This window comes from Oryctolagus cuniculus, chromosome 17, assembly GCF_964237555.1.
Source record: "Oryctolagus cuniculus chromosome 17, mOryCun1.1, whole genome shotgun sequence".
Taxonomy (NCBI): domain Eukaryota; kingdom Metazoa; phylum Chordata; class Mammalia; order Lagomorpha; family Leporidae; genus Oryctolagus; species Oryctolagus cuniculus.
The window spans coordinates 25,141,900-25,164,554 of NC_091448.1; the positions used below are offsets into that span (position 1 = coordinate 25,141,900).

Genomic DNA, 22,655 nt, shown 5'->3' on the forward strand with positions numbered 1-22,655 from the left:
TGGAACTTTTTTTTCCTTTTATATATGTATATGTATATACAAAGTTGCCCAGGTTTACTTCCCAGCAGGCCTTCCCTCTTGTCCCTGCCTGTTGCTGTGCGCCCTTCCACACTCAGGGGAGGGCTTCTCTGGCCTCCTCAGCTGTGATTTCCTGGGAGTAGAGGTCAGTGAAGAGAGCTGGCAGCCAGTAGTGGGCCTCTCCTGGGGCCTGCAAGTCCAGCCAGGCCAGCCCTTCCTTCAGCAGGTGTTCCTGGAGGACAACGGTACAGAGTGAGTCGAACGGGGAAGTTAGCGTAGGCTGGACCAACAATCTGCAAACTCATTTTGGCTTCAGTGAGGCTTTCAAGCAATCTAAGAGTGCACACATCAACACAACCAAACTGGAATGATCACTTTGGCTTTGTCTCTTGCCCAAGGTGTGAGAAATGCTCCCACGTCCTTGAACTTGAAGAGAACAAAGCCCACTGTAGTGGGATTGCCCTGGATCCAGTACAGTGGCCACTGCTGCCCTGGTTGTCTGTGCTATCTCACTGGGGAACGCAAGTGCAGGGCCAGTTCCTAGAGCTGGGAATATGCTTGAGGTGGGTTGGTTCTGCCCAATACCATTTTGCAGATGAAATCTGAAAAAGCCTAGAGAATTGGCAGGGCTCCCATGTTGATCACTACTGTGAAATTTGTAGATATAAAACTGTAAGACACAACGTATAAACATAATTACAAGAAAATAACTATCCTACATGGTTAACTGCCTTCACTCTGAGCTGTCACTATCAACACAAACTATTAAGCTGGTGACCAGGAACTGTGCTCACTCACCCAGGAGAGAGGGCAGGTGGCAACCATGGTCCTCCAAAAGCAAGGGCCACCTGGTCTGTGCCTGCCAGGATGACAAGCCTGCCTGCCTTCAGGGGAGTACTGGGCATCTGGTTAAGGTAAGAGGCAGGCAAAGATAGGCTGCAGCTCCTGCCTGTGTGGAACCCACCTACTGCCTCCCATCAGGGCCACCTTTCCTGGACCGTTCTGAAGTCACATACCAGCACTTGGCGCGCACGCTCGGTCTCCCATTTAAGACTGGCTTTGATTTCACTTACAGTCACGTAACCATTTTTCTGAAGGAAGGAGGAAGAGGGATCGAGTCAGTTAACTGAGGGCACTTTCTGCATCCACTATCTGCACCCACAACACATGTACTTGGACACAAAAAGGGAAGAACTACCCTGGGGCCAAGCCCCAGAGCATAGAAAAGGCAGTGTTGAGAAGCCCTCAGGGCCAGCACTGTGGCACAGTGGGTTAATGCCCTGGCTTGAAGCACCGGCATCCCATATGGGCGCCAGTTCAAGTCCTGGCTGCTCCACTTCCGATCCAGCTCTCTGCTATGGCCTGGGAAAGCAGTAGAAGATGGCCCAAGTGCTTGGGCCCCTGCACCCACGTGGGAGACCCAGAAGAAGCTCTTGACTCCTGGCTTCGGATCGGTGCAGCTCTGGCTGCTACAGCCAATTGGGGAGTGAACCAGCGGATGGAAGACCCCCCCCCCCCCACTGTGTAATTCTGATTTTCACAAGTAAATAAATTTAAAAAAGAAAAAAAGAAAAAAGAAGCCCTAGCAGGTGGGAAGAGAGAGGTCACCCCCGGGTCAGAGGTGGCTTGGTGGGTTTGGCTGTAGAAGTGAGGTCCTTGGTGTTAAGTGAGACTTCGGCAGAGGGCCTAAGTATAACAAGAGAAGAATCAATGATTACAGGAAGGAATGGAGATAATCATAGAATGGGTGATAATTACAGTATTTAAATATTCAGGCCCTGGGGCCGGCACTGTGGCACAGGGGGTTAAGCCACCACCTGCGATGCTGGCATCCCATTTGGGTGCTGGTTTTGTATCCAGGCTGTCCCACTTCTGATTCAGCTCCCTGCTAATGCACCTGGGAAAGCAACAGAGGATGGCCCGAGTACCTGGGCCCCTGCCACCCATGTGGAGACCTGGAAGAAGCTCCTGGCTTCAGCCTGGCCCAGCCCCAACTGTTGCAGCTCTCTGGGGACTGAACCAGCAGGTGGAAGATCTCCATTTCCTCTCTTTCAAATAAATATTCAGCGTGTCCTGTCTCACCTTATCTACCCCAATATTAAAAAAATAATAAAAACACCTTTCCCATTTTTTTTTAACACTATAGAATTCAGAAAATTGAACATGTCTTCCCTAAACACATAATGGGGATTTGGGGGCAAGTGGTATATGCTTCAGGCATATTGAACAATGAGGGAATAGCAAACGAGATTTAAAATGTGTGTTGAAGAATCCATAAGGGGGCCTGGCATTGTGGCGTGGTGGGTTGGGCTGCCACATGCAATGCCAACATCCCATACAGGTGTCAGCTCAAGCCCCAGCTGCTCCACTTCCCATCCAGCTCCCTGCTAATGCGCCTGGGAAGGAAGTGGATGATGGCCCAAGTGCATGGGCCTCTGCACCCATGTTGGAGACCCAGATGAAGCTCCTGGCTTTGGAAGGAACGGGGAGGAGGAGACCAGAATGGCTGCACACTCACACCGCACACGGTCCACACTCACTCAGGAGGCGCGCCAGTACCTCTGCCAGCTGCAGCACCACGGTGTGATCCATGTTGAGTTCAGCTGGAACAGACTGAATGAGGTAAGTGCCGCCCACGGGGATGATGCCGAAGCCGGTGCCGAGCGCCTTAAGTTTCTTGATGGCCCTGATGAGGTCATCTCTGAGGTGAGGGAGAGCAGCGTGAGGCCCTGGCAGATCAGCCCCAGCGAAGCGGCTTCAGCTCTGTCCTGGGCAAGCTGCCCTGAGGACACCGAGAAGGCTGCCCTGCACCACTCTGTGCTTCAAAGGCAGGGCTGCAGGGCCCGCGCGGGGCTCGGGTATCCCAGAGCAATGCCAGAGGAGCCAGGCTCTCTGCTCCACAAACCATTTGCTCCCAACCCAAACAGAGGTCAAAAATATGCCCACAGGGGCCTAGCAGGACCTGTGAATGAGAGAGCTGCAGAGACGACAGGGGGTAGCGCGAACTGGGGCTAACTTCCCCAAAAGCAACCCAGCTGGTCACTGCTGCTTGGAAAGTGCCATATTTTCTAATTCCTTTGACACTTCGAAAAGCCACAAAGCAATGTGTACATCCTATATCCAGCCCCTACACGGAGAGGTGGCAACTCCGCCAACGTCTTCCAAGAGCTCACAAGAAATGCGTCTCATGAAAAAACTATGCATGGACTTCAAGCTGGTTTTTGCACCAAAATAAACTTTTAACTCTATTTTGCCATGACCCAGCGAAGTCTGTTTGCAATCACCTAACTGGCTGGGGAAAGGCAACCTCAAGAGAGCCGAGTACCTTCTCCAGCCCGAGAGCACCAATTAACATGTCTGAAATGCACTAACTCATGCCGAGAGTTACTGTGCGACCAGCATGCCTGGTAGCCTCAGGTCTTCGTGACCTCATGCTAGGCTGGCTCCTTGGGAGCTGCATCTCCAATAACTTTTGTCTTCCTACACTGGACTCCCACACGCAGGCTGGTGAGCCTCGCCTCTTCCCCAGCCTTTCTAGGTGCCTACTCCAGTCTCCTTGGGCTCCAAGAATTTCAATGAAGAAAATAGCATACGTTCACATGAACAATGCTGAGAAGGACACATCAACACAACAGCTGGCAATCTCTTGGCTGAGAAAGAATGGGTGGTTGTGTTTTCTTTTTCTCTGTATTTTCACTTTTCTAAAATTAAAGTATATTTTGTCTGATCACAGAGAGGAATAAAAATGATTCCTGAGCTAGCCCACACATTTGAGGGACAGGGAGGAAAGATTCCTTTGGAATAAAGACTTCCTTCCACAGTCCGAGGGGTTAGAAGGCGAGACCTACTGGCTGACGTCCTGCGCGAACTTGCCTCTTCCCTTTAACACCTGCTGATGTAGCTCTTCCAGAGTGATCAGACCTACAGCAGTCACGGGCACAGGGAGAAGACAGAGAGCAAAGAATTTATCTTTACGGCTGCAGTCGCTTTAAACAAGTGGACAGTCATTACTTTCCAACTGCCCACAAGTAGCAAACAGCATTCTAGCTCCTAAATTTCTTTCACCTCGCTCCTTACAAAACAATCAGCCACAATATTAAAAACTGGTTATGAGCCCTTGCTAGCACCTTGAATAGAGTGCCCCATGAGAATCTGAACACAGCAGCAGGGGCTGGCACTGTGGCGCCGCAGGTTAGACCACTGCTTCTGACACCGACATCCCGTGTGAGCACTGGTTCAAGTCCCAGCTGCCCTGCCTCCAGGATACCTCCATGCTGATGCAGCTGGGAAGGCAGAATGCTCAAGTGCCTGAGGCCCCGTCACCCGTGTGGGAAGGCAGATGGAGTTCTGGCTCCTGGCTGCAGCCTAGTCCAGTCCTGGCTGCGGTGGCCACTCGGGGAGTAAACCAGCAGACAGAAGATCTCTGTCTCTGTCCTGTGCTTTCTCTCTGTTGCTCTCCCGCTCAGATCAATGAATTAATTTCTAAAATTACTGTCTACTTGCAGTCAGTCACTTGTAACTGTTTTAAGCTTGCCTGCCTTCTTCAACACTGGCCATTCAAGGTGCTTAATAAGAAAGATGACCTCGGCTGGCACCGCGGCTCACTAGGCTAATCCTCCGCCTTGCGGCGCCGGCACACCAGGTTCTAGTCCCGATCTGGGCGCCGGATTCTGTCCCGGTTGCCCCTCTTCCAGGCCAGCTCTCTGCTGTGGCCCGGGAGTGCAGTGGAAGATGGCCCAAGTGCTTGGGCCCTGCACCCCATGGGAGACCAGGAGAAGTACCTGGCTCCTGCCATCGGATCAGCGCGGTGCGCCAGCTGCAGCGTGCTGGCCGCGGCGGCCATTGGAGGGTGAACCAACGGCAAAGGAAGACCTTTCTCTCTGTCTCTCTCTCTCTCACTGTCCACTCTGCCTGTCAAAAAAAAAAAAAAAAAAAAAAAAGAAAGATGACCTCACCAGATGGCCATGTCACAATCTGGGGCCACAATGTGGGGAGCACAGGGACTTGGCTGGCGCCACCATCCCTAGGAGAGGCGGTGCAGGCAGTGACTCACAAGGAAACCCTGCCTCAGATGCACCATAAAACAGGGAACAAGGGCTACTCCCACCTCCCTACTATTTTCTGGCCAAAGATTTTTGGAGAACAGAACCACTCATTCAAGTGATCTGCCTTCCCCTTCCTTGGCCGTGGAGACGCGCCATGGACTCAGCTGCACGAAGCGCACAAGGCGCAGCTCACACCCTCACAGCCCTGCCCAGTGCAGGAGGGCCAAGGGTATCGTCGGAGCTTTTCTCCCTCTCCCTCTCAGACAAAGTCCAAAGCCAGCCCACAGGCACTGGCAGCCTCACCTCCATTGCGGTGCTTCAGGGCCAGGCACACTTCGATAATCTGGACGCCCAGCTCATAATAGAAGTCCCCCACTCCCAGCATCTGTGACCAGAATCCTTTTCCAGCTACAAGACAGAAAAACAAACCTAGGTTATCCGTTACTTTCCGTGCCTCCTTTTCTCTCAAAGCTGGATGAGCCCATCTGCAGCAGACGAAGCCCTCCCCCACCCGGCAGTAACGCCTCCTGCTCCTTTGCTGCTCAGGGTCCTTGACGAGGCAACTCCTGCTGACTCCCGGTCACGTGCCGAGGAATGAGTTCACACAATTCCAAGGGCGGGCGAGCTAAACGTCACTTCTACTTTTTATTTATTTATTTTTATTTTTTGGACAGGCAGAGTGGACAGTGAGAGAGACAGAGAGAAAGGTCTCCCTTGTCCGTTGGTTCATCCCACAATGGCTGCCGCAGCCGGCGCGCTACGGCCAGCACACTGCGCTGATCCGATGGCAGGAGCCAGGTACTTATCCTGGTCTCCCATGGGGTGCAGGGCCCAAGGACTTGGGCCATCCTCCACTGCACTCCCTGGCCACAGCAGAGAGCTGGCCTGGAAGAGGGGCAACCGGGACAGAATCCGGCGCCCCGACCGGGACTAGAACCCGGTGTGCCGGCGCCGCGGGGGGGAGGATTAGCCTAGTGAGCCACGGCGGCACTGGCCGTCACTTCTACTTTGATCATTCTAGTTGAAGACACTAAAAAAAGTACTGTTTATGTTCCCAGAACATACAGCAAAATGCAACAGGGCCAGCACTGTGCTGGAGCAGGTTAAACCACTGGTTGTGATGCCTGCATACCGGTAGGCATGTAGAGCCGGGTCAGCCCGGCACTGGCTGCTCTGCTTCCGATCTAGCTTCCTGCTAATGCACCTGGGAAAGCAACCAATGATGGCCCAATACACGGGTGCCTGCCACCAGGATAGAGCTCCTGGCTCCTGGCACTGACCTGGCCCAGGCCTGCTGTTGCAGGCACCTGGGGTGTGAAATGGCAGATGGACTATCTCTTTCTCTCTGTCTCTGTCTCTATCTCTATTTCTCCCTCTCTCACTGTTGCTCTGCCTTTCAAATAAATTTTTTAAAATCTTCTTTAAAAATTCACTGAAGGGGCCGGTGCTGCGGCTCACTAGGCTAATCCTCTGCCTTGCGGCGCCGGCACACCGGGTTCTAGTCCCAGTCGGGGCACCGGATTCTGTCCCGGTTGCCCCTCTTCCCCAGGCCAGCTCTCTGCTGTGGCCCAGGAGTGCAGTGGAGGATGGCCCAAGTGCTTGGGCCCTACACCTGCATGGGAGACCAGAAGCAGCACCTGGCTCCTGGTTTCAGATCAGCGCGGTGTGCCGGCCACAGCAGCCATTGGGGGATGAACCAACGGAAAAAGGAAGACCTTTCTCTCTCTCTCTGTCCATTCTGCCTGTCAAAAAAAAAAAAAATTTTTTTTTTTCACTGAAGGGGCTGGTCTTGTGGCCTAACGAGTTAAGCTGCCACCTGCAGTGCTGGCATCCCCTATGGGTGCCAGTTTGAGTTCTGGCTGTTCCACTTCCGAACCAGCTCTCTGCTGTGGCCTGGGAAAGCAGTAGAAGATGGCCCAAGTCCTTGGGGCCCCGCATCCACGTGGGAGACCTGGAAGAAGCTCCTGGCTTCAGATAGGCACAGCTCCGGCTGCTGCAGCCACTTGAGGAGTGAATCAGCAGATGGAAGACCTCTCTCTCTGTCTAACTCTTTCAAATAAATAAATCAATCTTTTTTAAAAATCCACTGAAAACAACATTGAGTGAAGAACACGTAGTAATTATAGCTCATGAATAAGGGAGGGAAGCAAACAAGAGGGGTCTAGAGGGACACTCGTGGATCTTAACCGTCAGCGTGCAGCTCTCTGCCGCGAGGGGACAGGCTCAGGTGTCCACTTCCTCCTTTAGGGAACTCTTTTCTGCCTGACTTCGTGATCACGCCCTACTTTTACAAAATTAAATTGTTTAAGATAAGAGGAAAACATCACGTAAGACTGCCGCTGGAAATCCTTCTGGGAGAGATCCTGGATACTGGCCGCTCGGCGCTGCCCGGCCTCTCTGTACGGCCCATCAGTCACTCCCTACAGATGACGCCCTCTGGCCCTTCTGCAGGACTTCCCAACAGTGCTGATGGGGACTAGGGAAGCTTCTGTCCCTCACAGACCCCAGGGGACACTGGACCCCTGCAGGTGACTCCTTACAGGCCAGAGGATCCACCCCAATGGTCGCGCACATGTCCTGGAACTGCACCCGGAACTCGGGATTCTTCCGGATCTCCTGCTTGTGCTTGCTGGCGAATTCCTCCAGGTTGGTCTTGAACATGTCCAGCTGCTTTGACATCTGTTGGACGGACACTGAGGTTAGGAGCAGCAGCCTGGTGACAATCGGACGCTAAACGCGGTGCGCTGGCCCGGGGAGGACGAAGGCTGGAGCAGCCCTCCTGCCGTCCCCTCCCTTTCCCCATGTGCTCCCGTTCTAAAAGCAGGATTCATCCGCACGCACATCTAACGGGTGCTGCTTCCCTTCTTCCAGAACTTATTAAATTCAAGTGGTACCTAAGAAGCCACTTTTCTTAGAAGCGAGGGGAGGCAGGGTCCACGCGGAGGAAAACCTTCCACCACCACCAGAAGGCGGCACGAGGGAAAGGCAGGCCGGCGGGGAAGGGGGCGACGCTGTGTAACCTGTGCGTCGGCGACGGCGCTGGGGATCAGCTGCAGACACAGCAAACCTCAGCCGGGGCTGTGCATCTAACAGTGCCTTCCAAAGCTGAGTGCAAAAGGGCTGGGGTTTTCTAAAACGTTGTTGGTACTACCTTCTCTTTCCCTCATTAACAAAGCCCACCTTCAACCCCATCGAGAGTGGTCACTCCCGAGCGCGTCACAGAAACGGGAATCACCATTTTCAGGCGATTTCTGCGTGCCCACCCTCCCTCCCGGGCGTGGGAACTTCTGACGTTGTTCTCAGTTCAGTTCAAGGGCCCACTGCCCTGCCTAACCGCCGCCCCCTCTTCTTCACTGACCACAATCAGTGAGTGACCTCGGCGCCACTCCGGAGGAGGAGGCAGCAGAGGAGGGGAGCGCGCAGGAGCTGCACTCCCGCCACTCGCACTTCCTCCTGGATGTGTCCGGATGTCTCCCGGCGGCAGGCCAGGCCATATCTTCATTTTATTCCAGAGAATTGAAAAGCCCAGGGACAGGTGCTTGGCGAAGCAGCTGAGATGCCAGCATCCCACAGCGGAGTGCCTGGTTCAAGTCCCAGCTCCGCTTCCAACAGATTCCTGCTCTATGCACACCCTGGGAGGCAGCAGACGCTGGCTCAAGTACTTGGGCTCCTGCCACCCACGTGGGAGGCACAGATTGGGTTCCTGGCTCCCGGCTTTGAACCAGCAGATGAAAGACCTCTCTCTGTCTGTGACTCTGCCTTTCAAAGAAAATTAAAACCAATACATTTTTTAAGAAATAAAAGCCCCCAAAAGACTGAGGTCAAACAGCTCTACCACTTACTACCCATATATATAAAATCTTGGATAATTTACTCAATGCCTCTGTCCTCAAATCCAAACTCGGACTGATACCGTTCCCTACTCATGGATTTGTAATGATGACTGAACAAGACAAATGTATCCAAAGAAGATGGACAAGCGCCTGGGCCAACATTCACAGGTAATCACTCAAAGAGGTTAGCTTGAGGGGGCGGGTGCTGTGGTGCCACAAGTTAAGCGGCCGCTGCACAGGCATCCCATACGGGCACCTGTTTGAATCCCGGCTGCTCCAATTCTGTTCCAGCTCTCTGCTTATGGCCTGGGAAAGATGTGGAAGACGGCCCAAGTGCTGGGGCCCCTGCCACCTTTTTGGGAGACTAGGAAGAGGCTCCTAGCTCTGGCCTGATTCAGCCATTTGGGGAATGAACCAACAGATGGAAGATGTCTCTCTCTCTCCTCTTTCAAATAAATAAGTAAACATTTTTAAAAAGATAAAGATGTTAACTTGTTATTCACAAGTCACCTGTAAGATTGCAGAAACCCAGACTCGCCAGACGCCCATTTTAGGTCAACTCCAGCAATCCAGTTACTTCAACCCCGCTTCCTGCCTGGAGCCCTCAGCCTGGCCCACTCACCTGCGCCAGCTGGTCCTCCGCCAAGACAGTCCCTCGCTCCTTATACTTGGCCTGTCGGACAAAGAGCGGAGCGTAAGTTGAGAGGGTGGGCGCCGGGGGCCCTCGCTTGCGCCGCCACAGCTCCCGCAGGAAAAGGGGAGGGTCTCTGACATGGCGTCCTAGGAGAGGGGCCGGGTGGGGGGCAGAAATCCACGACTCCCGGGGCAATCAAGTTTGGGGAAGCGGAGAGAAGGGCTGGTGAGGATGGGAATGATGACACTCCAAGCCCCCGGGAACTGGAGAAACAGTTCCGCGGGGCCCGAGCAGCCGTGTTGGGGGCGATTTAAAGCTACCGAAGTCTGTTCCGGGAGAACTCGGCCTCTGGCGGGTCGGGCCTTCTTCCCCCTCACCTCAGCCAGCTTCTTCTTGGCGATGGCGCCGGCTCCCACCCCGCGGCGGTGCATCGCCGCCTCGGGCCCGCGGGCCGCCCCGCCGCCGGGACCCCAGGTCTCCTGGTCCCGGGCTCCGCCGCCGGCTGCCCAATGCGGAAGCTGGGACGCGCGTCATCTGTGCGCGCCGGAAGCCACACAGCCCACTTCCTGCCGCGGGGCTCAGATCTCCCGCCGCCGTGTGTCCCCGGCCCCGCCTTTGCTCTTCGCGGGGCTCCGCAAGGCCCCGCGGCCGGAAAGGCGCTGGGAGCGGTTCGCGGTCGGGGCGCCTGCTGGTCCTTTCCTGGACGTGAAGCCCTGGCCGCCATTGTACGACCCCTAGCATGGTGTTAACGTGGGTGCCCTCGGGCCCTGCTCGCCCCATTACATACAGCCTGTCCACCGCCTGGTGGTCATCAGTGGCTCGTGGAGCACCTGCTAGCAGCCTGCCAGACGTTGTGTTGGCCGTCGAGCCGAAAACGATCTATTCCGCCCTAACGGAGCTCACCTGTTGGGATCATATATAGCGATTCTGACTTGGGAGCGCCCTAGGGTTAAGAGCATGCACTCTGGCATCATTTTGGCTGCAAAGCTCAGTTCCACTATATATGGTCCAGTAACTTCAGGCAAATGCCTTAGTTCTTGTGTTTCACTATCTATAGTCGGAAAATAGAATAAAACCTACTCGTGAACTTGTGAAGATTAAGTAATAGCACATTTAGTGCAATGGCTAGCACATAAATATCGGTTACGATTGTTTTTCTTAGTCTTTTAAGGTGGTGGATCTTGGCAGATCAGGGTAAGTCCCTTCTTGCCCGGGCATCCCCTATCAGAGCTCCCGCTGGGGTCCCAGCTGCTCAGCTTCTGATCCAGCTTCCTGCTAATGCTCCTAGGAAAGCAGCTTAACATGGATCAAGTACTTGTCCCCTGTACCCACGTGAGAGACCCAGAGGGAGTCCTCAGTTCCTGCCTTCAGCTTGGGCCAGCCCTGGTTGTTGCAGGGGAATGAATTATCAGTTGGAAGATGTGACTGTGTGTCACTCTGTCCATCAAATAAATCTTTTTCAAAACATAAGAGAAATCTGAGTAGAGCAAATCAAGACTGTCAGAGCTGGAAGAATCTTTAAGAGTCTCCTGGAGTACAAACCGCAGCCCTCCGGCAGAATTCAGCCCTGAGAAGTTGTGTCAGCAGAATACCGGTAGGGGAGCCAGTCTCTCCACTTATGTAGTCCCCACCCCTTTTACCCTTTGGCCTACTCTGCTCTTGAAAGTTCTTTGGCCAGCTCTTCGCCAATCCGGTTTGCTTCCTTTGAATTCTAAACAATTGCCCTTGGTTTTTGTATTTTAAGATGGGGACATAGACTTAGATGTGTGTGAATAATGATAACCAAAGTTAACTTTCACTTTGTGCCAAGTATTATCTTTTCACTTTTTTAAAAGATGTTTATTTATTTATTTGAGAGGTAGGGTTACAGACAGAGAGGGAGAGACAGAGAGAAAGGTCTTGTATCTGCTGGTTCACTCATGGCCCCAAATGGCTGATCTGAAGCCAGGAGCCTGTAGGTCTCCTACGCAGAGGCAGGGACCCAAAAAAGCTGGATCAGAAGAGGAGCAGCCAGGACTAGAACCGGTGCCCGTATGGGATGCCAGGGCCACAAGCAGAGGCTTAGCCCACTAATGCCACAGCGCTGGCCCCTATCTTCACATTTGCTTCAACCTAGGACGTAGGTACTTTCTTATGGTCCTTTCACAGGCAGGAAATTGAGACTGCAAGAGAGAAATTTACTGGGCAAGCCTGAGATGTATTAAGTGATTTCAATCTAAGGTGTCATAGCTCTAGAGTCAGCTGAAATGTGATGAGATTAGGAGGAGACAGGAGAGCATTCCAGGCAGAAATAACCCAAGGCAAGGGTTGGGCGGAAGGCGAGAACCCTCCCTTCAGTGAGTGGAGAGTGTTGGGAGAGGACCTCAGACTGAAGTATGATGGCTTTGACCATGCAAGATGGAGGTGCTAACCTTGGAACAAGCTGAGTTTGCCCACTTCCCTTCACCCCCACGCCACCACCCTCATCCAACTTATGTCATCTCTCCTGGAATCCCCAAAAGCCTCTTAACCACTTTCATCACCATTTATATTGAGAGAAAATATGAAATAATCTCAATAGAATCTTCCCTGTCTTCCGAGTGATTGTTCTGGAATGTGAATGATCATCTCCAACATGCCCCTGCTCAAAACCCTCCAGGAACTTCAAGTTTGCTCTGAGGATAAAATGGAAAATCCTTAACATGACCCTGGGGCATAGCTTTTGCCCACCCTCCCAGCCTCTGCTTGTGTTGTTCTACCTTTGCCTATTCTTTTCTCCATTTTTCCCATTTTTTGTTTTATTTATTTATTTATTTATCATTCATCCCTGCAGAGAGAGCTAGAGTTCCCATCTGCTTGTTTACTCCCCAGATGCCTACAACAGCCGGGACAGGGCTAGGACTCAGCCAGGAGCCAGGAACTCAACCCAGGTCTCCCTTGTGAGTGGTGGGAAGCAGGCACTTGAGCCATCACCACTGCCTTCTGGAGTCTGCATTAGCAGGAAGCTGGAGTCAGGAGCCGGAGTTGGGCTTAAAATCCAGGCACTCCCTGATGGGACACAGGTGTCTTCACCACTTGGCCCCCTTCTGCCCATTGCCCCTTTTGCTATATAATAACACTGGCTGATATTTGTTAAGCCTCCTCATATGTGTCTGGTTGTTTTATTTTTCAAGTCTCACTTAGCTTAAACATCATTTTCTTTCTTTCTTTCTTTTTCTTTTCTTTTTTTTTTTTTTTTTTTTTTTTTTTTTTTTTGACAGGCAGAGTGGACAGTGAGAGAAACAGAGAGAAAGGTCTCCCTTTTACCATTGGTTCACCCTCCAATGGCCGCTGGAGTCAGGTGCTTCTTCTGGTCTCCCATGCGGGTGCAGGGCCCAAGGACCTGGGCCATCCTCCACTGCACTCCTGGGCCACAGCAGAGAGCTGGCCTGGAAGAGGGGCAACCGGGATAGAATCCAGTGCCCCGACTGGGACTAGAACCTGGTGTGCCAGCGCCACAGGCGGAGGATTAGCCTATTGAGCTGCAGTACCGGTAAACATCATTTTCTCAGAGAGGTAGCCCTGACCCTCCCACTCCCACTCTGTCTAGAGAAGGTGTCTCCATCCACTCCCCCAGTGCCTCAGTCTTTGTTCATGTAACTGAGCATGCATTTGATCATGAATGTGTTTCTTTTCTTCTTTTTTATTTAATTAATGTATTTAAAGAGTAAGGCCTGTCTGTCACTACGTGTTAAGCTCCTCCAGTCAATGATTGTGTCTTTGCCCATTGCTGTGTGTATACGCAGTGTTTAGCACAGGCCCTGCCTATACTAAATTTCCAGTAAGTGGGGCCAGTGTTGTGGAACAGTGGGTTTGGCACTGGTTCGAGTCCTGGCTGCTTCACTTCTGATCCAGCTCCCTTGCAATGCTCCTGGAAAGCAGTGGAAAATGGTCCAAGTGCTTGGGCCCCTGCCACCTACATAGGAGACCCAAATGGAGTTCCAGACTCCTGGCGTTCCAGCCCAGGCGTTGTGGTCATCTGGGGAGTGAACCAGTAGATGGAAGATATCTCTCTCTCTTTCTCTGTCTCTCTCTGTCTCTCTGTAACTCTGCCTTTCAAATACATAAGTCTTAAAAATTTTTTTTGACAATTTGGAAGAAAAAAGTTTCCAGTACGTGTTTGTGGGTGAACAGATGCGTTAGAGGATGTGGATCAGAACGGGCTCTCCATTTCACTGGGAGGCACCCCCACATGCAGAGACCCCACACAGCCACATGTGCCTGGGTGGGGCTCCTTGGACTCGTGAAAAAGTTTTCACCGTGAGCACAATGATCTAATTCAGCTTAAACTTTATTGGTTTGGCTCCCTTGGGGTGCCCTGGAGTGAGGCTGAAGCAGGGGCTGAGTAAGCAGAGGGCAGAGTCCAGTCCTGAGCCGGCTCAGTCAGTGTCACGGAGACCTGGGGAAAGGAGAAGAGGGGTGGACCTAAGGGTCGTTATCGACTCAGATCAGCCCAGCAAGTTTATTTTGGCACTCGGCCACAGTCACACCTCGCCTGCCTCCACATCACCTGTTTAGTGGTAAGAGCTAAGTGACAAAGGTACAGAAGCTGTCACCCGCCTTCCTGCGGAGAGTTTCTCGTGCTCTTCTCCAGGAGGCCGGCCACAGCCACCTGCCCAGATTCGCTTCCCTCAGTCCCTGTCCGGTGTCAGGATTAGAATGTTCTGGATCTGTGTCTGCACCTGGAATGAGTGTTCTGTCTCTCCCATAGCTGGATGGGTCTCTCCATAGTGTTTAGGATTTAGTTGAAGAGTTTCCTTGGTGACAAGGTAGATTTAAGAGGCCATTGTGGCTGGCGCCGCGGCTCAACAGGCTAATCCTCCGCCTAGCGGCGCTGGCACACCGGGTTCTAGTCCCGGTCGGGACACTGGATTCTGTCCCGGTTGCCCCTCTTCCAGGCCAGTTCTCTGCTATGGCTCAGGAGTGCAGTGGAGGATGGCCCAAGTGCTTGGGCCCTGCACCCCATGGAAGACCAGGATAAGCACCTGGCTCCTGCCATCGGATCAGCACAGTGCGCCAGCCGCAGCGCGCCAGCTGCAGCGGCCATTGGAGGGTGAACCAACGGCAAAGGAAGACCTTTCTCTCTGTCTCTCTCTCTCTCACTGTCCACTCTGCCTGTCACAAAAAAAAAAAAAAAAAAAAAAAAGCCATTGTGATGGGGCCGGAGCTATGGCATAGTTGGTAAAGCCACCACCTACAGTGTTGCCATCCCATATGGGCGCTGGTTCGAAACCTGGCTACTCCACTTCTGATCCAGCTCTCTGCTGGAAAGCAGAAGAAGATGGCCCAAAGCTCCTGGCTCCTGGCTTCAGATCGGCACAGCTCCGGCCATTACAGCCAACTGGGGAGTGAACCAGCAGATGGAAGACACCTCTCTCACTCTCTCTCTCTCTTTTTCCCTGTGTAACTCTTTCAGATAAATAATTTTTTTTTTTTTAAAAAAAAGGCCATTGAGAGACCAACCATGGCTAGAGCGGGACAACCTGTTTCTCACTACAGGGCTTCCTGTCGCTGGGTACGTGCCATGTCCCAGGTGTGCAGAGGAGAGAGTGGCACATCACCCAGAGGAAGTTACCCAGGAAGTCCACGTGGGCACAACAGCTGCCAAGTCTCCTGAGCTGCTGGTACCCCTCAAACATGACCCTTGTCTCTGCACCCACATTTCTTTATTTAAGCCTCACAACAAACCGTTAGCAGGGCTTGGCCACATGCGCTGGGGGCAAACATCAGGATCCATGTCTGACCCCGAAGTTCAAGTTTACAAACCACTGGGCAGCACCACATCCTCCCACCTGCGCCTGCAGAGCTCTGTCTGATCCAGCACCCAGGCCAGCAGCTCCTGCATCAGCAAACCCCTCAGCAGATCTTGGTCGCCAGGGTTCTTGGGTGGCGAGCTGTGAAGGAGACAGCCTCTGGTGAACTGCTTTCGCCTAGGCCTCACCCAGGAGGAGTAAATACGGGGCCTGGGGCACCGAGCGGCCTGGGATGTGGGGGAAGGCGTCAACACAGCTGTCTCTCTCTTAGCTCAGACTTTGGGCCATTTTCTACCAGTTCCACCCAGCTCTGTCTGCTGGAGGAAAATGGGTTCCTCAAGATAGTGGTGCCTAACAGCCCATCCCCACCTCCACCAGCACCCCAGGACACATTTGAGGAGCCCCAGAGAGTGAGCATTCAGCCTGGCCACTAAGATGCCCCGTCCCACTTCGGAGGGCCTGGGTTGGCTCGTGACCCCAGCTTACTGCAAAGGCAGACTCTGGGAGGCAACAGGGATGGCTCAAGTAATCGGGTCCCTGCCACCCACGTGGAAGATCAGGATTGAGTTCACGGCTCTTGGCTTTGGCCTTGGCCCCAGCCAAACTCAACCCCAGCCTCTGCAGGCTTTAGGGAATGAGCCAGCAGGTGGAAGCTCTCTGTCTCTCAAAATAATAATAATAATAATAATAATAATAATAATAATAAGCCCCTAGAGATTGCTTTTGCTCTTTGGAACGCTGCCTGCTACAGAGTTCTGGTGTCCCCAGAGAGGGGTCGCTGATTTCAGAGGACTTGTCCTGGGAGGGTCCCCGTGTCACAAGCTGCCTGCCTGAGGTCTGGCAGGGAGAAGTGGGGAGCCAGGTCCGCGGTCTCTCCTGCACACGAAGTCAGTGATCTCAGACACACCTGGCTCTTGGCGCCCCTTGCAGGTGCCCCGTGTCCCCCCGGGCTTCTCCCTTGAGCTAGGGCTGACCCTCAGCAGCTCCCTCCAGGAATCTCTGAGAGGACGAGATGCTGCTCGGAAGCCGGGGTGGGGGTGGGGCGGGGGTGGCAGGGAACCAAGGGCGCAGGTCAGGAGGCTCGCCCCCCCGCCCCCCCCCCCCACACACTCCGGGACGCACTCACCCTGGCCGCTCGGCGGCCTCCTCATCACTCCTCTGGGACTGACCGGCCAGCTGGAGGGCCCGGGCCTCCCTCTGGGTGAGGTTGTGTCTCCAGCTGGTGAGACAAAGGTTAGGCAGTGGGTGGTGGGGGCCACATTGTCCCATATGCTGGAGTCTTGGCTGCCTCGGGCCTGGGGCACAGGGTACCATTTTCTCTCCCCCCCCGCCCCCAAACTTGTCTGTAGCTGCCTCCAGCAGGGAAGAGCTTTACAGAATCCACATACTGACCAGAGAGGGTGGGGAGAGACTCGGGAGAACAGGTAGCAGGACACAGACAATTGATTCCATTTCCAGTCCGAAGCAGCCACCGCCAAACCATCCTTGGGAGCAGTTCAGCTTCTGCTGCCGTCTACTCAGTCCCCTGGGGACCCTCTCTGAACCCCCCCCCCCCCATTCTCCTGAAGCCTCCCTGTGGGAGGAAGGCTTGCAGGGACTGCTCTCATCCTGCCCCCAGGCTGGACTGCTGCCTGCTACAGGGTCCTGGCCAGGGCCACCCTGTCCACTCCCCAGCCCCGCCTAGCAACAGTGCTGCCCAGGACAGTGGCCTGGTATGAAATGAACCCAGGCAGACAGAGCCTGGGCGCGGGGAACGGGAGCGGGATGGGGGACGCACTCGCTCTTCCTCCCCTTCTGGGCGAGCAGCCAGTTCACAAAGTCTTGTTGGCGGATCTTGTCCATGGCGATGCTGTAGTCGCTGATGAATGTGCCCTCGGCGTACCTCGGGCCTCGAGGCCGGGGGCCGCTGCCCTTAGGGTGGGATCTGAGAGGCGAGAGGTAGAACATGCCAGGGGAGGCACAGCAGGCCGGGATGGACGACTGTCCCTCACGGGAGGCACACAGGAGAAGAGGGGAAGCCAGCCCATCTCTGAGCAGTTGGTTTTCACAGAGACACCGCTTAGGTGCAGCAGACCCCCTGCAGCTGACCCCTAGACTCAGGGTCCCACTTCCTGCACCTTCAGTGTGTGTGGCTCTGAATTCTGAGCAAAGAGGGAGCGGGGCGGCCTCACCCCACAACACTGACTCTCACAAGTCCCCCTTTCTTCCTCTTGCCCAGCCCTTGTGATTCAGTTCTTTGGTTCACTGCTGTTGACAGCAGTGAACGCACGGGAAAGCACTGACCATGGTTCGGGTTCTCTGTTAGCCCTTTGCACAAGAAATCATCTCGTCTGGGGGTGAGCCAGTGGATGGAAGACAGCTCTCTCTCTCGCCCTCTCTGTAACTCTGACTTTCAAATAAATAACTTAATTAAAAAATAAATAAATAAAGCAATCATTGCATGCTCACAGCACCGCCACAGGCAGATTCTATTTATGTCCCTGTTTTGTCAGTGAGGGAACCAAGAGGCAGAGGCGGCAGGTGCAGGCCCTGCCCCCCGCAGTCTGGCCCGGGCCTGGCGCTCTGGCCCCTCATCCGCGCGGTGCTTCGCTCTCACAGATGTGTGTGGCCAAGAAGCCTGCCCTTGCATGGGAGAAGATGCAGCTCTTCCGCTGGGCGCATCTCTCTTGCTTCCTGCCACAGTCCCGCCTTCTCTTCTCCACCATTCTTCACCGTAGTCATGACAAAGTGCAGTTTGCCTGGGCGGCAGCCTGTCTGGGTCTCCCCGGGTTCACTCTCCCATCAGGAACACTTAGGCACTGGGAAGTCCTCGCAGAGGTCTAACCACCTTGTCTCTCCCTGCACGATAACTCGGCACAGATACGCTCTGCCTCCTGCTTAGTCCTCACTCTCGGCACTCAGGCCACGGGGAGGCTCTCCCTTTGGGCTTCTCTTCTCTGAGCCTGGGGCCCCTCCCTTTCGCATCCCTCCCTTGAAACAAGTCCAGAACTTAGTCATCACCCAACCCCCGCCCCGTCCCTGTCCCCCTCCCTTCTCAGCATCCCTACCTGGGGTGACCCTCTTCCTTCTCCCCATGCCCCAGTGCCAGGAACAGCAACACCAGCAGCAGAGAGCAGGTCTTCATGGCCACCATCTTCCAAGGGTTCCTTCCTGGGCTAAGAGAGAAAGAGCCAGAATGTGGTCAATGGGCTGTGCTGAGGGTTCTGGATTTGAGCCCTGGGATTTAGTCCTAAGAGGCTAGAGCTTCAATGGGGGTGTGGGCATTAGAGACAGCGCCTGGAGGGGCAGGGAGCCTGACCGAGGATGGCCCTGCCTGGGAGCCGATGTTTGCACAGCAGTTAGGACTCTCCTTGGGGACCAGGTGGTGTGATGCTGCGGTTAATCCACCACTTGTAACCCCTGCATCCCGTATCTCCGTGCTTGGTTCAGATCCAACCTCCACTTCCAATCCAGTTCCTTGTCAAAGTGTATTCTTGGAGGTAGTGGGTAATGGCTCAAGTATTTGGGTCCCTGCCCCCTGGCATGGGAGACCCAGCCGGAGTTCCCAGCTCCTGGCTTCAGCCAGGCCCAGCCCTGGGCTGTTGTGGCCATTTGGGGAGTGAACCAGTTGAGAGAAGAGTGAGCGCTCTCTCTCTCTCTCTCTCTCTCTCTCTCTCTAGCTCTGCCTTTCAAGTAAATAAATCTTGTATTAAAGTGTGAGAAGCGAAGAACCTGCTTTTTGTTTTGTTTCAAGAAGAGTCTGAATGAGGTATGAGGAAGGCAATGGGGGCACCAAGGAGCTGCACATCTGGTCCCCCGGCTCCAGCGCCCACTCCGCAGGCAGGCGCCTGGCCTTCCCCTGTTGGAACCCCTCAAAGGCCCTGTCCGTCAACCTTCCTGCATCCCCACTGGCTGTCATGGAAATCTTGGCAATTCCTCTTGCCCTGTAGGAAAGCCACACCCAGAGCCATCCTCTTCTCCTACCCCCCAAGCCTGACAGTCTCAGCTCAGGGGAAGTCCTTCCAGGAGTCTACCCTGTGCCCTTCTGGGGCTGGACTCCTTTCCTCCTGTGGGGCTTCAGGAGAGAAGAACTTTCCTCCCAAGCCCTGAAAACCTAAGCTAGACTTGGAGCTGTGGGGGCTGCAAGAGCCCCCCGCTCTGACTGCCTTTGCCATGCAGGTGGGAGAGGGGCCCGCATAGCTACCATCCCACTCAAGTGCAGGGGAGAAAGGGAGGTGCGGATGCCGAGCAGTTGGGCAGGGGGACGAGATCTGTCCGCTCTCAGTCGTGCTCCATCCCCTTCCCAGCTGCTCTCTTACCGGGCTTCCTGGTGGGCTCTCCACAGCACAGGGCTCTCCTCCTTCTGCCCCCTGCCCTTCGGAGCCTGCTTCCAGGACGGCTGCCTCCGTACCTTTATATCCAGTATCAAAGACCCACTGATTAGCCTAAAAGCATCTTATCTCCAGAAATGAAGCCCACGCGCCCACCGCCTGAAGTCCATCTCCCACAGAACACGGTTGCCCTTCCTGCCTGGGCGGTGCTAATTGGTGATTAACATTTAGTTATCTCCAGCTGCTGTCTGGAGCCTGCAGGCAAACAGGATACCCCAAGTACCCCCTCTCCCTGCAGGGTACAGGCCCACTGACCCTCTCTGCCTTCCTTCTCTCCTGGGTGAAGGCAGGCTTGGGCCAGGGTGGCCTTAGCAGGCAGAACAGGGCCACTCCCACAAGGCAATGGGCTGCTTCTGGATGCGAGAGTGCGGCCACAGTGGGCTGCACCCCAGCTCAGCAGAGTGGGGATGCGGTACTGCCCCCAAGGGAAGGGCAGGGGCTGGTCCCAGGAGGCTGGGAAAGGGGCTAGAGACCCCCGAGTTTCCCCAGGAATGGCTGGCTGAACTGAGGGCACACACTCAAGCTGTCCTCCTGCTTAGGGCAAGCAAGAGCTGGAGAAAGAGGTGTATTCCCACCTTGGGAACGTAGAAGGAGGGACCAGTTAGAACTTCTGTCAAGATTAGGAGACCCGCCGCCTGCAGTGCTGGCATCCCATATGGGTGCTGGTTCGAGTCCCGGCTGCTCCACTTCCAATCCAGCTCTCTGCTATGGCCTGGGAAAGCAGTAGAAGCCAACCCAAGTCCTTGGGCCCCTGCACCCGTGTGGGAGACCAGAAGAAGCTCCTGGCTCCTGGCTTCGGATCAGCTCAGCTCTGGCCATTGTGGTCATTTGGGGAGTGAACCAACAGATGGAAGACCTCTCTCTCTCTCTCCCTGTAACTCCATCTTTCAAATAAATAAAATAATGAATCTTAAAAAAAAAAAAAATCAGGAGACCCTAACCCCCTCTCTCCGAATGCCTCCCTCTCCTACATGAGATGCCCTGACTCCTCCAGGAGTGGGGCCCCAAGGTCCTGCTGTGCCTCTGCCTCTTGCTAGAAGACCGGGGATCTCTGAGCGGGGGACTGCGACAGCGGCTAAGCCCTCCCTGGGCGCTGCAGCTGGCTCTGTGCACAGGGGCTCGGCTCAGTCCAGCTGGCCAGAGCACAGATCACATTTGCAGCGGACACCCAAGGCTCCTTCCCAGGCTCCCCCTTCTCAGTTCCCGGTGGGTACCTAGAACCATAAAGTGTCAGGTTCGTGCTCTGCCTGCTAGCTCCAGGGCCTAAGAAAGGCCACTTTTCTTCCAGGTGGATTCCCTAGCCTGGGAGCCGATCTAGCATGAAATTAAGTGTGTGTGTAGGATGAGAGGTACCTGGACTGGGAGGGTCACTCACCCCTGCTTCTTAGAAACCTCGCCCACCTGCCCACCCACTCATCCTTGAGCGGGTGGAAAGTCTCCCCGGGCGAGCTCACCCCGTCCCATATCCCAGCTCCCGATGGGCAGAGATTAGCTCTCAGTTCGGACTTGACCTCCCAGGGGCTGCTGGTGATCTTGTTTCTGCTGTCAAGCCCTGAGCACTTCTGCCTGGAGGCAGAGAGTGTCCAGGAGCAGGGACATCATTTTGCTGGGACCCAGGAAGGCTCTGTAGTGGGTTCCAGCAGCCCCGAGACCCCGGCTGGCCCCCTCTGGGTGAGTTTTGAGGGTGGGCTGCTTGGAAGGCCAGTTGTGTTTTCACTTCCCACGCCACCCTCTCTCTGCAGTCTGCTCCAGACTTCTCTTTGATCTTTCGTCCTCACGCCCTGTGGTGGGCAGCCCAGGGGGCGAGCCGGCCTGCATCGGCGCAGGGGAGGGTGCCAAGCCCAGAGCTCGAGCTCACATTCACAAGTCCCACGCTCCCTGGGAGTGGTGGCCGTGCATTGCAGGGAAGAAACACAGGCTTCCCTTCATTGGCCTCCTGCAGAGTGGACGAGATCAGAAGAGAAGAAGCCAAACTCCCAGGGGGTCCCCAGAAGCCTCTCCCACAGGGCATGTTAAAAGGGAGGAAAAAAAAAAAAAGACCTGGGGATGTTTCTGGGAATTGGAAGGCTGCTGGACTTGATCAAAATAGCTCAATAAATCCAACTGGCAGCCCAGCCTGCCTGGCCGGGGCTGGCGTGCAGAGTCCTGTGCAGGCTTGGGGCACGGGAAGGCCTGGGGGAGGTGGCTGAGCACCCCCTGCCTTCCCAGATGTGAGTGGTCAAACAGGACCCCAACTGGCCTGAAGCCCAGCCAGGGGCCAGGGGAGCCTGAGGGTGGTGGGAGTCAGAGCATCAGCAGGGTAAGACGAGGGGGAACAGGGTCATGGGTGGTCCTGCTGGGAGAGGACCCCAAGCTCTCGTCCCAGCCTCGCCCGGGTTCTGAGCCAGGGCCCAGCAGAAGCAAGCCTGGGGGAGCTGGTTCCTGCAGCCCCCTGGGGTGACTCACCACCACCGCCTCCCACCACGGCCACCGCAGACATTCCAGGCCCAGTCTGCAGACGGCCTGGGTGACTCAGAGCACTGGCCGCAGCCTCCCAGTGGAGCCCTGCTTTTGAAGTCCACTTGGTCTTCAGACTTGGGGCTGACTCAGAGAGCTGACTTCCCTCTCAGACCCTTTGCACACCTCCTGCAGAGGGGACAAGGGATGACATGATGCCCGGCGGACGTAAACCAAGTCATCTGGGATACCCGGATTCCTCAAAGGCTCCCTGCGCTTTGCTCACAATCACACCACAGTCACGGCTGAGGTCCTGAGTTTTGCCCACACACTCCCTCAACGTCACTTAGGTCGAGATAAGCACTTTTCAGAGAAGTCTTCCAGAAAGGATGCACTCCGGGCAGGTGTTTAGGGAAGGTGCTTGGAACTCCCACATCCCACATGGCGATGCCTGGGTTTGAGTCCTGGCCCTGCTCCCGATTCCAGCTTCCTGCTAATGCATCCTGGGAGGCAGCAGGTGATGGCTCAAGTAGTGGGGTTCCTGACAC

The 22,655-nt window shown here is 54.8% G+C and overlaps 2 protein-coding genes across 3 annotated transcripts; both read right to left on the bottom strand.

Moving 5' to 3' along the window:
* Positions 1–2: 2 nt before the first annotated feature.
* Positions 3–10,063, bottom strand: SNF8 (SNF8 subunit of ESCRT-II). 2 transcript variants are annotated; one of them, XM_002719308.4, is made up of 8 exons: positions 9,908–10,063; positions 9,519–9,569; positions 7,604–7,742; positions 5,367–5,471; positions 3,867–3,939; positions 2,578–2,719; positions 1,035–1,109; positions 3–250 (listed from the first exon to the last, which is right to left on the bottom strand). In XM_002719308.4, the coding sequence occupies exons 1-8, from the start codon at positions 9,959–9,961 to the stop codon at positions 113–115; spliced, it is 777 nt and encodes a 258-aa protein (XP_002719354.1). In that variant the 5' UTR covers positions 9,962–10,063; the 3' UTR covers positions 3–112. The 2 variants fall into 2 exon arrangements, with proteins under 2 accessions (XP_002719354.1, XP_017204652.1); XM_017349163.2 differs by lacking the exon at positions 5,367–5,471.
* A 5,243-nt stretch (positions 10,064–15,306) lies between these two features.
* On the bottom strand, positions 15,307–18,450 carry GIP (gastric inhibitory polypeptide). Its single transcript, XM_070060901.1, has 4 exons — positions 18,349–18,450; positions 17,079–17,225; positions 16,428–16,520; positions 15,307–15,442 (listed from the first exon to the last, which is right to left on the bottom strand). The coding sequence occupies exons 1-4, from the start codon at positions 18,432–18,434 to the stop codon at positions 15,307–15,309; spliced, it is 462 nt and encodes a 153-aa protein (XP_069917002.1). The 5' UTR covers positions 18,435–18,450.
* Between the last annotated feature and the right edge of the window lie 4,205 nt (positions 18,451–22,655).